The 13,232-nt window shown below is 39.8% G+C and overlaps 1 protein-coding gene across 2 annotated transcripts; it reads left to right on the top strand.

Annotated features, from left to right (window-relative positions):
- The first annotated feature begins 247 nt into the window (after positions 1–247).
- On the top strand, positions 248–10,564 carry LOC129367276 (beta-1,3-galactosyltransferase 2-like). 2 transcript variants are annotated; one of them, XM_055041603.1, is made up of 3 exons: positions 248–608; positions 1,431–1,484; positions 3,585–10,564. In XM_055041603.1, exon 3 carries the CDS (start codon positions 3,590–3,592, stop codon positions 4,595–4,597), a length of 1,008 nt encoding a protein of 335 aa, XP_054897578.1. In that variant the 5' UTR covers positions 248–608; positions 1,431–1,484; positions 3,585–3,589; the 3' UTR covers positions 4,598–10,564. The 2 variants fall into 2 exon arrangements, with proteins under 2 accessions (XP_054897578.1, XP_054897577.1); XM_055041602.1 differs by lacking the exons at positions 248–608; positions 1,431–1,484 and adding an exon at positions 2,048–2,077.
- Positions 10,565–13,232: the final 2,668 nt, after the last annotated feature.

Raw genomic sequence — 13,232 nt, 5'->3', positions numbered from 1 at the left:
AAAGTGTTTACCTCCCTCCAGAGTTCCTATTTCTCTTACATGTTCGTTGTTTCAGAACAGTACAGCCAATCTAGATCTTATTAGTCGAAGGCGACTAATATTTTTTTTGTATTATTTTATTTTTTCGTCAAAGTGGCGGAAAGAGGCTTCCATAGTTTTACGTCGAAGCTTCAACCGAATCGTATTTGCCGTGAAAGCTGTTTGGTTCTGCTCTGCTGTTAGCCGGAGCGGGGCGGGGCCGCGCCGGGGCGGGACGGGGATTGCCCGCTGACGGTGTCAACTCTCAGGTAAGTGACACGGACGCTTTACTATTCTACCGTGTCATGTTAGAGTCACGTGTTCTTTAATGTGACTTCCCGTCTGCTGGGTGAGTTTCTGTTCCGCAGAGAAGACGTCGACGAGAGGAAGAGTGTTTGAAACACAAAGGTGGGCCGCGGAAAGTTACAGACGGGTTGTTTAACGATATAACTCGGTTCGCTTCTGGTTATCGGACTGCAGGATAAAACACCGGAACCGTGTTCAGTTTTACACACGTTTGAGGTGTAAGGTGGTGTTCTTAGAGAAAACCACTTGTTAGGAGCAGAATACATCACCTACTTCCTTCTTCGGTAAGTGACGTTTTCCTATGTTGCTGCATTGAACCTAAAAGCTGTGCGACGTGTGTTTAATGTCGGGCAGTGCAGGACCAAAAAAAAACAATCCACACGTATGTTTTATTTTAACTATAGCTATTACAAAGGTGAAGTTTGTCAAAGTTCCTTTTTTATTCTACAGCTTCTCAAGCAGGCCGTTTATGCTAGAAGCTCTAAAGTGTTTCTAGAGTAAAACAACTCTGCAAAGAATTCTGGGTAAAAACTTCCTCAGGTTATCTCCTGATCTTAACATGACTTTGGTCTAAATCATGTACCGAAAATGGGAGGGGGGCATTAGTGACATGAGAACAGAAAAGACTCTGATGGTGTTTCTTCTTGTTTCTTCCGCTGTCGTGGCACCAGTGGTTTTGTTTTCTTTTTACACCACACAGACATTAACTACCAATCTGTCACTATGACAAGACACTGTGTGTCCTTGCTGTGGGTGCACAGTGGGAACTGTTTAAAGATAAGCTTAAAAAAGTGATACATTATTGAAGCAAGTTATTTACATCAGTTGAAGCAAACCCAATTTTTCTGGAAAAACCGGATTCTCTCGGTTAAGTTGTGCTGCAACTTTGTCTGCTTCCAGGTGAGTCATCAAACGCGATAAATAATAGAAAGTTGACATACGTATGACTGTCAGGACTGTTTACTTCCAGTTTTCTAACTATAGATGTAGAAATATGCTCAATACATATATTTAATGCCTAAAATGATTCTTTGTATTTAGTCTTTTTTTTTTAACAAGACCCTAAATTTGGTTCTTTTATTTGACATTCTTGTCTTTATTTTCAGCTGATTTTTCACATGGTTTGGGTTGTGGACGTTGACTGAGAGCTGCATTAACAGGTATGTGCAACTTATTTGCCCCGCATAAAAATATTTTGACATTATCTATGCTCATCATTTGAGTGCTTAAAGATCCATTAAATATTTAACATCTTTCCTGTTGTAATTTGACACTTGTCAATAAAACAGATTTGATTTGACTGATTAAAATAATATTTAAGCCCACAAATGTTGGAGTTTGAAGTTCTATTTATGTGGACGAATTTAACAAGTATACCTAATAAAGTGGCCATATTTTGTTCAACTTTTGCATCTATGAAGAAAGACTTTTATTTTAGGCTTACATTAAGCACTATCAAACGTAATATTAATAAATCACATGGTAATGTTTATACCTCTATGTTCAAAAATTAGTTTGTAGAAATCCGTTTTTGATGATTTACTCAGGAAAAGCTTCAGGAGTTAAAATTAATAGATATCGATAAAATGTATTTTCTCTTGTTTGGCTTATGTTGCTCCTCTAATCTTAAGTTAATTCAAATTCGGGCCATATTTTAATCTTTCCACTGATGGTCTTGTCGGCTGTGGATGTGCTGGGTTAGTGTTTTGGTTGCCAGGCAACATAAATCACTTCCAACTGAAAATGCTTCACAGTAAGTCAACTTAACATCTGATTAGTTTACCTTTCACTTTGACCAGCCTGAATTTAAAGATATTACTCATTGGTTACACAATTAAAAAGTATTTTCATTTAAAGATGCTAAAATATTGACAATTCTTGGAAATATTGAGCCAAACTGTTTTGTTCATTCAAAGTATTTTCAAAGAATGAAATATTGATATAGTATGAAGTTAGACCTTTAATACGGTGGTCCCCAAACCCCGGACCGGTCCGTGGACCAATTGATACTTGGCCGCGCAAGAAATAATTAAATATTTCCGTTTTATGTATCATTCGAGTCTGGAGGATCTTTTATTTTGAAAATCCTTTAACCGGATTCTCTCTGTTACGTCTTGCCGCCAACATTGAGCCACGAGTCAGAAACAGATCAGATTCTTTGGAAAGTTTCTTTTCTCCGGTAGATGATTCCTACAGTGCAAGCTGCTCTGCATGACACGGTGACCGACTCGTTAATGAGGCGATGAAGCTTCAAACTGCTTCGCCACATAGAGACCAAACAGGCTGTGCATAAGCAGCACTTGTGGCGTCATTGTCTCTCATCACTTCCAGATGGGAGAAACAAGCTCAGGCTCCATTAGTCGTTATCCTCAGTTAAAATTGTCACGAAAGTAAAATGTTTGTTTTTGTGGCGCATCTGTCTGTATCTTATTTTGAAGGGATGTGTAAAAGTTTCCATAGCAAGCAGTCAGAGAGCGTTAGCACAGAGCTTGTGAGTTTTAGGTCTGGTTCACACGGCGCGATTTAAGGGTTGTCGGCCAATTTTCCAAACCTCTGACTAAACACAAACCGAGCCGATAAAAGTTCAACAGGTTCAGTCGGAGCAACACAGCACAAGAACCGATTCCAGTCACGAACATCCCGATTCCAGAAGAAAATCCAGTAAAACCCCAACATCCCAAACGTAAATTTAGAATAATCAAACACGATGACGATGTAGAAGCAGTAGTGACAGTTTGTGGATCATTTTAAGCGATAAAAGAGGAAACAAAAGAACTATAATTTGGAAATGAGTTAAGTTTTTTTGTAGTGAACATTTTTAACTGAATAAACATAACCACATATAATAAGCATGTATAAAAATGATGCACAGTAATAAACATTTCCACATATCACCGCCAATGCCAACCGGACTCTCAGTTGCCATGTCAACTTTTTGAGATTCCCTCCATCCTGACGTCACCGCGCTTTCTGATTGGCTACCTGTTACATTCAACAGGTTGTGTTTGGGCATATTCAACACACCACACACTGCAGACGGCAGAACGTTGTAAGATTGTTGTAAAGGGAAAATCTAAAAAAAAAAAAAAAAAAAAGATTATCTGATGACCCCCCCCTAAAAAAAAACCTCTGGTCTGCAGCAAAGTTGCCAAGTCTTGTCCGGTCCGCAGTAATAAAAAATTTTTTGGACCACTGCTTTAACACGTGCTTTGCTCTGAAAGTTTTGCAATAACATAACTTTTATTTTTAAATGCATACAGTTCCAATGGACAGCAGGAGTCACCTGAAGAACATCTTCATCTGTGTTTTGGTAGCACTGACAGTGGTCATCATTTACCTTGTCAATGAAAACACGCCTGATGGCATGTATGGACCAGCATACAAAAAGTCCAACACCACGGCCTCTTCGCCGCCTGAGCCAAAGTGGGAGGACCCAGGCCCGTACCATGTGGCCTACCCACGGAACTACAGATTCATCATGGATAACTCTCCAACGTGCAAGACCACCACTCCGTTCCTCATCTTGATGGTTCCCATTGCTCCCACCAATTTGGAAGGTCGGGACACCATCCGAAGGACATGGGGGGGTAAGAAAATGGTCCTCGGTCAGCTGGTCGAGACCGTTTTCATAGTGGGGCTACCTGGAGGGGTTGACGTCAACCAGCAGGCGAGACTGAAACAGGAGAGCGAGCAGTATCGTGATCTCATCCAGAGTAACTTCCAGGACAGCTATCGCAACTTGACCATCAAGACGATGGTCATGCTGGAGTGGCTGGCTCAGCACTGCTCCAAGGCCAGCTTTGTGATAAAAATTGACTCGGACATGTTACTGCATGTAGATAATTTGGTTGCATTGTTACTCGACCCGAAGACGCCGAAGGAAAACTACATGTTGGGTTTAATATGGTGGCACAGCCCAGTTTTAAGAAACCCTTTCAACAAGTTCTACATGCCACGCCACGTGATCGCCGAGCCAGAGTACCCCCCCTACCCTCTGGGCATGGCTTACGTCATGTCTCTGGATCTACCCAAGAAGATCCTGAGCATCTCGCCTCAAATCAAACCCATCTACATTGAAGACGCATACCTGGGCATGTGCCTGAAACGTCTGGGTGTGTTTCCTACCGACCCTCCTGATCAGAGGATGTTTCAGGTCGTCCCCCAGCATCCTATGAGTAGGTGCGACCTCTCAAAAGTGGTCGCCATGACTACGACGAGCATGTCACAAATGCAAATCTACTGGCAGAAGATCGTGCAGGGAGTTCACTGTTAGGCCTGATTTTAATATTGATTACTTTTGGACGGTTTGGCAAGGTTTTTGGTTAATTTTGGTTCACAGAAGGAAGCTTCCCATGGGATAACTATTATGTGGAAGGTCACAAGCAGACAAATGGTATGTTTACCACTGCAATAATTTTACTCTTCAGCCTTTTGTTTTTGACGGTGTATGTTACAAGTCAACAGGGATTTCTGGCTCAGGGCCCAAAAGGTTTACAGTGCAAACCAAAGTAGCCTCTTGTCTTATCCAAAAGCCAATGAAAATATGGCCAATCTAATAATGTTAGATTGGCCATTTCCCATTTCTGCCCAAATCACAGAGATATCGAGTCGCATTGGATTAGTTATTGTCACAGGACCTCAAAGTTCAGTAGATAATTTGAGGGAGAACTTTCACTTTACAAAGTACTGACATGGTCACTGGATTAACAATGCAGACAATCCATGTAATTATTACAAATGCCCTTGGTCCATAAGTAAAACTAATCCCATATGAACAGGTCTTAATGTTGATTTAAATTATTTTAGTCGGCTTTGAAGTAAGTTTTAACTTATGTATAGAGAGCAGTCATTCTGTGCATACAAATATTTTTACATTCAGTTTGTATTTTGCTGCTATCTGTGTAGAGTTTTGAACTTTCTTCCCTTTGTATGCATATATTTTTTTCAATGTATTCCAGGTTACTAAAACTATGCATGTTAAGCTGCAGTAATAGATTATGCGGGCCCAAATGTAAAGAAATTAAGCACATTTAGGATGAACATCAAATTTGGCTTGTGTTGTAGAAGACACACTCCCATTTTGTTATAGAGTCTGAAAGATGGTAAAAAGTTTGTTGCTGTTTTGCAGTGAGTTATCCAGCTGACATCGCTAAGTAGCTAGCTAACAGGTCGTCCCTCTGATTGTTTTGGCTAACTTTAGCAGCTTAAAGCAACTCAAATCCATGATATACAACAAAATATTATCTGGTATTAGATGTCATTCACAAGAGACTATTTGCAGCTGCTTTTATATCTCTCCATTAATCCAGCTAATCGGCTGTGAGTCGCACTGCAGAGTTCTTGAAGAAACTTTCTATGATCTTATGAAATTGCACCTACTCTGAGGTTACTCTGATAATCTTTAAGGGAAATGAAGGCAGTTATGAGGAACATTGGATAGAATTGGAGGAAAAGAACTTGGACTTCAAGGTAGAGAAAATGCATGTTGGAAGGTTAGAGTAAAAGTATTTTGTTAAATTTAAAATGAATAAACCTCTCTGTGATCTTTTCCTGTAAAAGATCAAAAAACAACCCCCCAAAAAACAACCATAAGGTTTTACAGGATAAACTAAATTAAGAATGTTATCACAGCAGTTGTCTGTCACCACACCAGAAGGGGGCAGGCTAGCACTGCATAAAAGCCTTAACCCTGACCTGCACTGACTTAAACTCTCAGGACTGCTTCACAAACAGCCGATCCATCTTTTAACACCTTTCAGCCACTTGTCTTGGAAGAATAATCATATTGACACACAAGTGGTTGCTTCAGCTGAGGAAACATGTCAAACTTTTTCTGTTACTGTCATGGCAGATTCTCAACGCTGAGACCAGCTAACCATGCTTGGGCAAAATTCAATAAGCAATGCAAGATAAGGGGCACAGGCCTGGGCTGGCACGGTCATGTTTTCCCCCCCCTTGAAATCTCTTAGAAATAGTAATAATAATAATACTGTGACCTGGTCAAGAGGTGAAACTAAATCCAAGCATAAAAAAACAAACAAGCAAAAAAAAAAAACAGTTCATATTGGACTTTTTAAAATCTCATTTATGACTTGCACTAATAATTGGATGTTGATGAAATGCTGTACTTTAAGAAACATTTCCAAACAATGACAAATGATTTGATTTGTAGCTTCTGTATATTCTGCCAATGGCTAATTTTTTAAAAATATTATATGGCTCCGTTATCAGCCATATAATGACTGACCTTTTTATTTTTACATGCAAAGCTGCGTCTTCTGTCCACTAGACTGTTGTTTTATGTGTGTCTGCTGAGTCTTCACCCCGGTTTATTTGTTGATTCACTATTTTCGGTAGTTTTAGACATAAACACACAAAGAAGACGATACAGAGGGTGCTACCATGTGTGCTATTGTTTCTGTGGTATGGGTACTAATGTGTTTCTTTGATATACTAATGAAAGTCATGTAAAGTTTTTTTTCTTTGATAACTAGATTGTGCAATATAACAGTAGGGGAGGTAATAACGGTAACACTGGCGAGTTTATTAAATAATTTCTTTTTGCTCCGTTGAGGTTGGATTTCCTACATAATTCAGTGTCACATTAATGCCACTGCACTTTTACACGTATTTTTACACACAGTCGTTCACCTCTTTATGAGTTTCCTGATCATGGAAGGACTAAGGGTTGCAGTCGTGTAAGAGCATTTAAAAACCCATCTGTGCACAGGAAAGTTTTGCTCAAACCAGGTGTTTTGGTTGTGTCCTCCCCCCACCCCAACCTCTTTCTGGCAGACTGGCTGCCCTCTCCATCGCCGTCTGCAAACAGACTGCACCATGGGGTCGTAAACTTCAGGTGGCTCTGTTTGGGCTACGGGCAAAATCTTTCACACACTATTGTTTTCCTTTTTGTTTTGTTTTTTCAACATATAAATGTATACTTATAAAGCTCATTTCACAGGCTCCAAGTTTAAATGAAAAAACTTTGTTGCACTTAGATTCTGACAGGGTGACGCTTTCAGAAAGCTGGTACTGAAACGTTTAAAACAAAATGGGAAAATTGGTCATCGATTAATATTTAAAATGCTCAAAAATGTTAAATTGTATGTGTGCTGTTAAGTGGCGTTATTAAAACCACAGAGCAATAGTCCAGTGACTTTAAACCTGCAGTAATTGATAACCACGTGCTGTCTCAATTTTAAGTTATGCTAACAGTGCCACCTGGTGGTCAAACAAGATATTGTTTTCAATTAAGTATTTTAACCTTCTTGTCCCTTCAAGAGATGACTTTACTCTGCGCACCATACGGTGGATTCACTCTGACACATGTGCTTTTGAGTTTTGCGTTTCTGCGTGGTTTCGGGAATTGATGGTCTGACAGGGCAGCCCACCTGTTTCCTTCTGAGCCTCTCCTGAGAGTCGGGCTAAGACTGCGGGAGGTTTAAATAAAGTTTGTAGGCAGCCTCACTCCCTTTTGCAATTACAAGTAATGTAATTAAATTGATTATGGAGAATCTGGGTTTCGCTACAAGGATGAAAAGTCTAATGACGATCAGAAAGAAAAAGGAGAGAAAAGAGACGGTAGATGGGAGAACTTTGTGGATCAGAGGCACAACAAGCAGCTCTCAGACTCAACCAACGTTCAGGCTGATGGGATGTAAAACATTATGAACATCGGTTTTCAAATCTTGCATCAGATTTTCGTCAGGATTTGGGTCTGAACTTTGACTGGACCTTGACCACATTAATATGGTTTGCACCAGATTAACAAGCAAATCTAAAACTAACTTGCAAAGTTTGGGAAATTTTATACAAATACAAAAGACGGCATCTGTTTAAAGCCTGGTGATACATTCATTTCTCCTTTTTTGCATCTGCTTCAGCCATTTGCTCCATCATTCTTCCAGTCCGTTGTTCCTGCACCAGTCGTCAGAGCTAAAGAGGTATTCCAAGCCTGTCCTTTTCCAGAACAGCAATAGGAGTTTAGTGTTTACAGTGAGGTCATGTGGCACTTGGCTAATGCTCTGTTGTTCAAACCTTTTGATTGGCCTTTACCAATCAATTGATCGACAACAGACAACTGTCTGCCTCTGGATCCAAACAAAAAGAAATCGGCCTTGAAACTGGGTCTCTGTCCCTTTAAGAAACTCTTGCTCTTCAGGAAGTCATCCCAATATGACTCCTCTATTAACCCTCTAACAACATTTTACCAGTGTTTCCCTGAGCAGCAGCTCTTATAATGGTTTCACCAGATGTGCAGTTTCGCCAGGTGTTTGCTAACTGTTGCTGGCTAGTCTGAAGGAGCTGAGTGGGGGTGTTGCAGGGGAGGGATTTCTCTGCGAGGCTCTGTGAGATGGAGGCTCAAAATCTGCGAAACTGAAGCTCTTAGGAGGGGCTTCGTCCTCAAAGGCGGGACTTTTTTTTTTGTTGTTGTTGTTACTGTTTATCATGTTCATTTGTTAACATATATTTTTTTACACCTACAAACTTTGGGCAATTTCTCTCCTCGGACTGGACAAAATAATTCAAAGAAAAAAACAAAAGAGTTTGACATATCACACTTCAAAGAGAAGATATTAGTATCTGTATCGGGGATACTCTTCCAGCATTATCGGATCAATACCAAAGTTTTAATTATCGTGTTAACACGGGTGATTTTTGCAAATCCTTCTGTGGTTTGTTGGAAATGAAAGAACAAATAGCTTTTTTTTTTCTTTTAACTATATATGTTTATATGTATTTTTTAAATAAGTATGGGCAATATCTTTAGCCTGAAACTTGCTTGTCGTACTTCTGCCCAGAAATATGATGTCATTTTATTGTATTAAATGACATCCAGGATTCCATTTATTTTCTTGAAGCCTACCTCTTGAAGTGTGAAATCCCGTAACAGAGTAGAATTTATATTCCTTTGAATACAGACAGAAATCAAGCTTGCAAAGAACAGAACTCTAAAAGAATGAGCACTTTGATAAAATTAGCAAAGTTCAGAACTTCTCTTGCTCTAAGCAGCAACATAATGTGTTTGTGAAGAAACACTTTATGTTTCTTCACAAGGGCCAGAAATTCATTATTTTTGTTAAGGACGGGTTTCTACACGATCACATGTAAGATATGACAATAATAAAATGGTACCAGGGTTATTAGACTGCTCTTTCAAAACTTCCACGAAATCTAATAAAATCAGAGATGAGGAAACAGGATTTAAGGGGGAAAAAAACCTCAGCATGCTGTTTTCGCCTCCCTTTATTTCTCCTGGCTCAGGCCCAAACACTAAATTTGACCGCCTCCCTCGGGGAGAGTAACTCCAGGCCTGAATTCCTTTGCGTTATTTCATGTTTACTTTCTGCTGCAACATTTTTTCTCCCTTCTGTGCACCAGCTTGCATTAGAGGAACTCCTCCAACGTCAAAAATGTCATCAAAATCCGCATCCAGGCATCTGCGGGGCCTTATACATAAAAACATCCCGAGTTTCATGAACGTGTGAAAAGCACCGTGAAAAATGCAGAGCTAAACGCTGAGCTGTTTTTTTTTTTTCTTGAAAGACAGACGGTTTGAGATGTAGAAGAAGTCATTTCCGTTCTGTTGGGGAAGCCTGCGAAGGGTCACGTCTTCCACAACTCTGCCTGTGTGAATCACATAAACAATCCGAGCAGCCCCCCTCCACACAATTTCGTCTTCACAGGCCTGTCCAACAAATCAATCAAACAGCTGCAGCTGATCCAGAACGCTGCTGCTCGCGTTCTCACTAAAACCAGGAAGATAGAGCTGATAACACCAGTTTTAAAGTCCCTTCACTGGCTCCCTGTAGCTCAAAGAATAGACTTTAAAATACTGTTGTTAGTTTATAAATCACTGAACGGTTTAGCACATTAAAGATCTGCTGTTGTTGTATCAACCTTCCAGACCTCTCAGGTCTTCTGGTTCTGGTCTGCTCTGCATCCCCAGAACCAGAACCTAGAGAGGAGAAGCAGCTTTCAGCATCTGTGCACCAAAAATTTGGAACAAACTTCCAGACAACTGTAAAACAGCAGAAACCCTGACTTCCTTTAAATCTCAACTAAAAACACACCTGTTTAGAATTGTATTTGAAACATAATCAATTAAAAATCTAATGATGGAACAATGTATTGTCTATTACATGCTGCATGACTTTGTGTTTTTGTGTTTATGATGTAAAGCACTTTGAAATGCCTTGCTGCTGAAATGTGCTATACAAATAAAATTTGATTGATTTGATTGATTCGTTCATCTCTCTGGGTTTAGTAGTTTTTTTGTTTTTCTCACATTTAAATCACATGCTGTGTGTTTCGGGTTCTTTAAAAAGGCTCGTACGTTTTTGTTAATATGGCATTTCTAAAAAAACTTTGTTTTTTTTTTTTTTTTTTTGTCTTTTTATTGATTCCTTTCATCTAAAAATCACTTTGATTTCAGGCACGTCGTCGTTTCGTGTCGATTTCTTCCCATGAGAAAATCCCACGTTAGAGTTTCATTGCAAACAGCAGGCCAAACATACCTGTTGGATAGCTGTGTTTGCTTTCTCGCAGTCTCATCAGAATCTGTTCCTCTTTCTCACACTGACGCATCCCCTCGACAGCAGCCAGGCTGCTCTGATCCCACCGGTCAGCCTGACCTGCAAGACAAAACCGAGGGCAGCTGAGTTCGACAGCGAGCGGCAGGTCAAAGATCTCAAAGCGCCGAGGTTTGACACGATCAAAATTCAGTTCTTAATTGTTAATTCAAGGACGCAAGAAAGATGTGTTTTGGTCTTCAAAAGTTTGGATATATTTTAAAGAAGCTAAACTACAGAGTAGTGAATAAGTGAAAAAAAAATATAAATAAAGCGAATGAAATCTTGGCAAACAAAACATCTCAGTGTGTTAAACACTTTTAATTTTAACTAGAACTGAATCTTTACACTGCAAAAACACAAAATCTTTTGTAGTGATTTTGGTCTAATTTCTAGTGCATATATCTCAGTACACTTGAAATGAGATGAAACTCATTTATAAGTAACTTTTCTGCAAGAAATAGGAGCTGGTTTCACGTAAATAATTTCTTAATACTGGTTAAAAAGTTCTAGATCTCAGTGCGACTTATAGTTTTTATGAATGTTAAGGAAATATTGACTTGAAACAAGCTTTTGTATCTTGCTGAAAAGTTACTTGTAAGTAGGTTTTGTCTTATTAAGACACTTGTTCTAGAAACTAATGACTTTGTGAGATTTTGTGTTTTTGTAGTGTAAAGCTAAAACCATAAAATCACTCAGTGTGCAGATTTCTCAGTTTGAAAAGAGCTAGAGTGTGTGTGTGTGCATGGCAGAGAGACCTTGTCTTGGAACGACCCAAGGCCTTAGAATCTCATTGTCTGGAGATAAGATTCATTCAGCTTCACACTAGCATAACAAAGACGATGTTATGTGCATGACCTGAAGGGAAATTAAAAACTGTGGAATGTCGCACTTTGAAGGTTGCATGCTTTACATTCTCGTGAACACTTGGGTTGCCCACTGTGTTACAGTTTCCAATTTAAAGATGGCTAGCCAATGAGGTTTCTTTGTTTTTGTTTTAAAGGGACACCGTTATGTAACATTTACTTTTTTGAGTATATAAAAAGTCAATTGTTGTATACTCAAAAACAAGCCTGAAGTGTTGCTTTCTTGCATGTTTGAGAAATTATTTACTCTCCCATGGCAACCATTCAGCCACGCAAAACGCCTGGGTGGACCTAACTCCGCCTTAAAGGACAAAACTCCTCCTTCGAGCTCACAGGGCAGCCCTCCCACAAAACTCCCCAACTCAGCTCCTTCAGACTAGCCAGAAGCAATTAGCCACTACCTAGTGGAACTGCCGCTCTAACTGAGCCCGTTATACAAGCTACTTCTAAGTACAATACTGGTGAAAATGTTCCTAAAGGGTTAATAGAGGAGCCATGTTGGAATGACTTCCAGAAGGCGGAGCTTCAGAAACAGCAGGAGCTTCTTAAAGCGACGCAGATTCAATTTCAAGTAGTTGAATTGTGAAGACAAATGTCCTTTTTAATATATGTAGCATTCAATTACAACTGAAGGTAACATAGTTACTTGATTGCCCTATAAAATGGCAATATGTACCTGGAAAATACACAATGCCGCCCCGTTAAGTGATACACAACTGAAGCGTGATGTCATCTACTTCTTGTCTAATTTGTGTCTGTTAGTTGGTTCTCGTGTGCGTCAGCGGCTGTGCGCCAACAGATCCAAACATATATACACACCATGTGTTCTGGTGATCATGTGTGCGTATACGCTTTGATATGCTGATGAAACCCTTTCGCCAGGCCGAGCGCTGGGGAAAAGCTATGCCGGTCTCAGATTTCAGTGCTACACGCACACACACACACACACACACACACCCACACGGACACAAATTTAGTGTCTGCCTTTTCAGCACGTGTCAACCTTAGTTGACAGAAGGAAATGTTTGGTTAGCAGCGCACCTGCAGCAACTTTCCCAAGACTGTGTATAAATAAACCTGCTTGAAATGGAAAAGCAAACTTGCACAGACTGTACTGAAAATAAAATGAAATGTGACCAGTGGGCAGAGGGAGGAGGAACAGTTGACACAACATGTTTGAAAGAGAAAGACAGGTGAACGACAAGTGGGTTTTATCACTAAATAATATGTTTTCATTTACATGGACACAGAGGGGATCTGAGAGATGCCAGCAGCGACTTAGCAAATTATTATTATGCTGATGACATCCTAGTATCTCAAGTTTGGAAATTTTGGAATAAACTCTCAGTTTGAGCTCAGTTAGATTTAATGAGAACATTTGTGAACGTCAATTTTAAACTCTTATCACAGATTCTTGAGTCAGTTATATTTAGGACTCAATCATGCTCATGTACACCCTGCCCAATGTGCT

This window comes from Poeciliopsis prolifica, unplaced genomic scaffold (genome assembly GCF_027474105.1).
Source record: "Poeciliopsis prolifica strain line A6 unplaced genomic scaffold, Auburn_PproV2 SCAFFOLD016, whole genome shotgun sequence".
In the NCBI taxonomy this organism is placed as follows: Eukaryota; Metazoa; Chordata; class Actinopteri; order Cyprinodontiformes; family Poeciliidae; genus Poeciliopsis; species Poeciliopsis prolifica.
The sequence above is the reverse complement of the archived record's forward strand: the minus strand, read 5'-3'. Positions and strand labels throughout refer to the sequence as shown.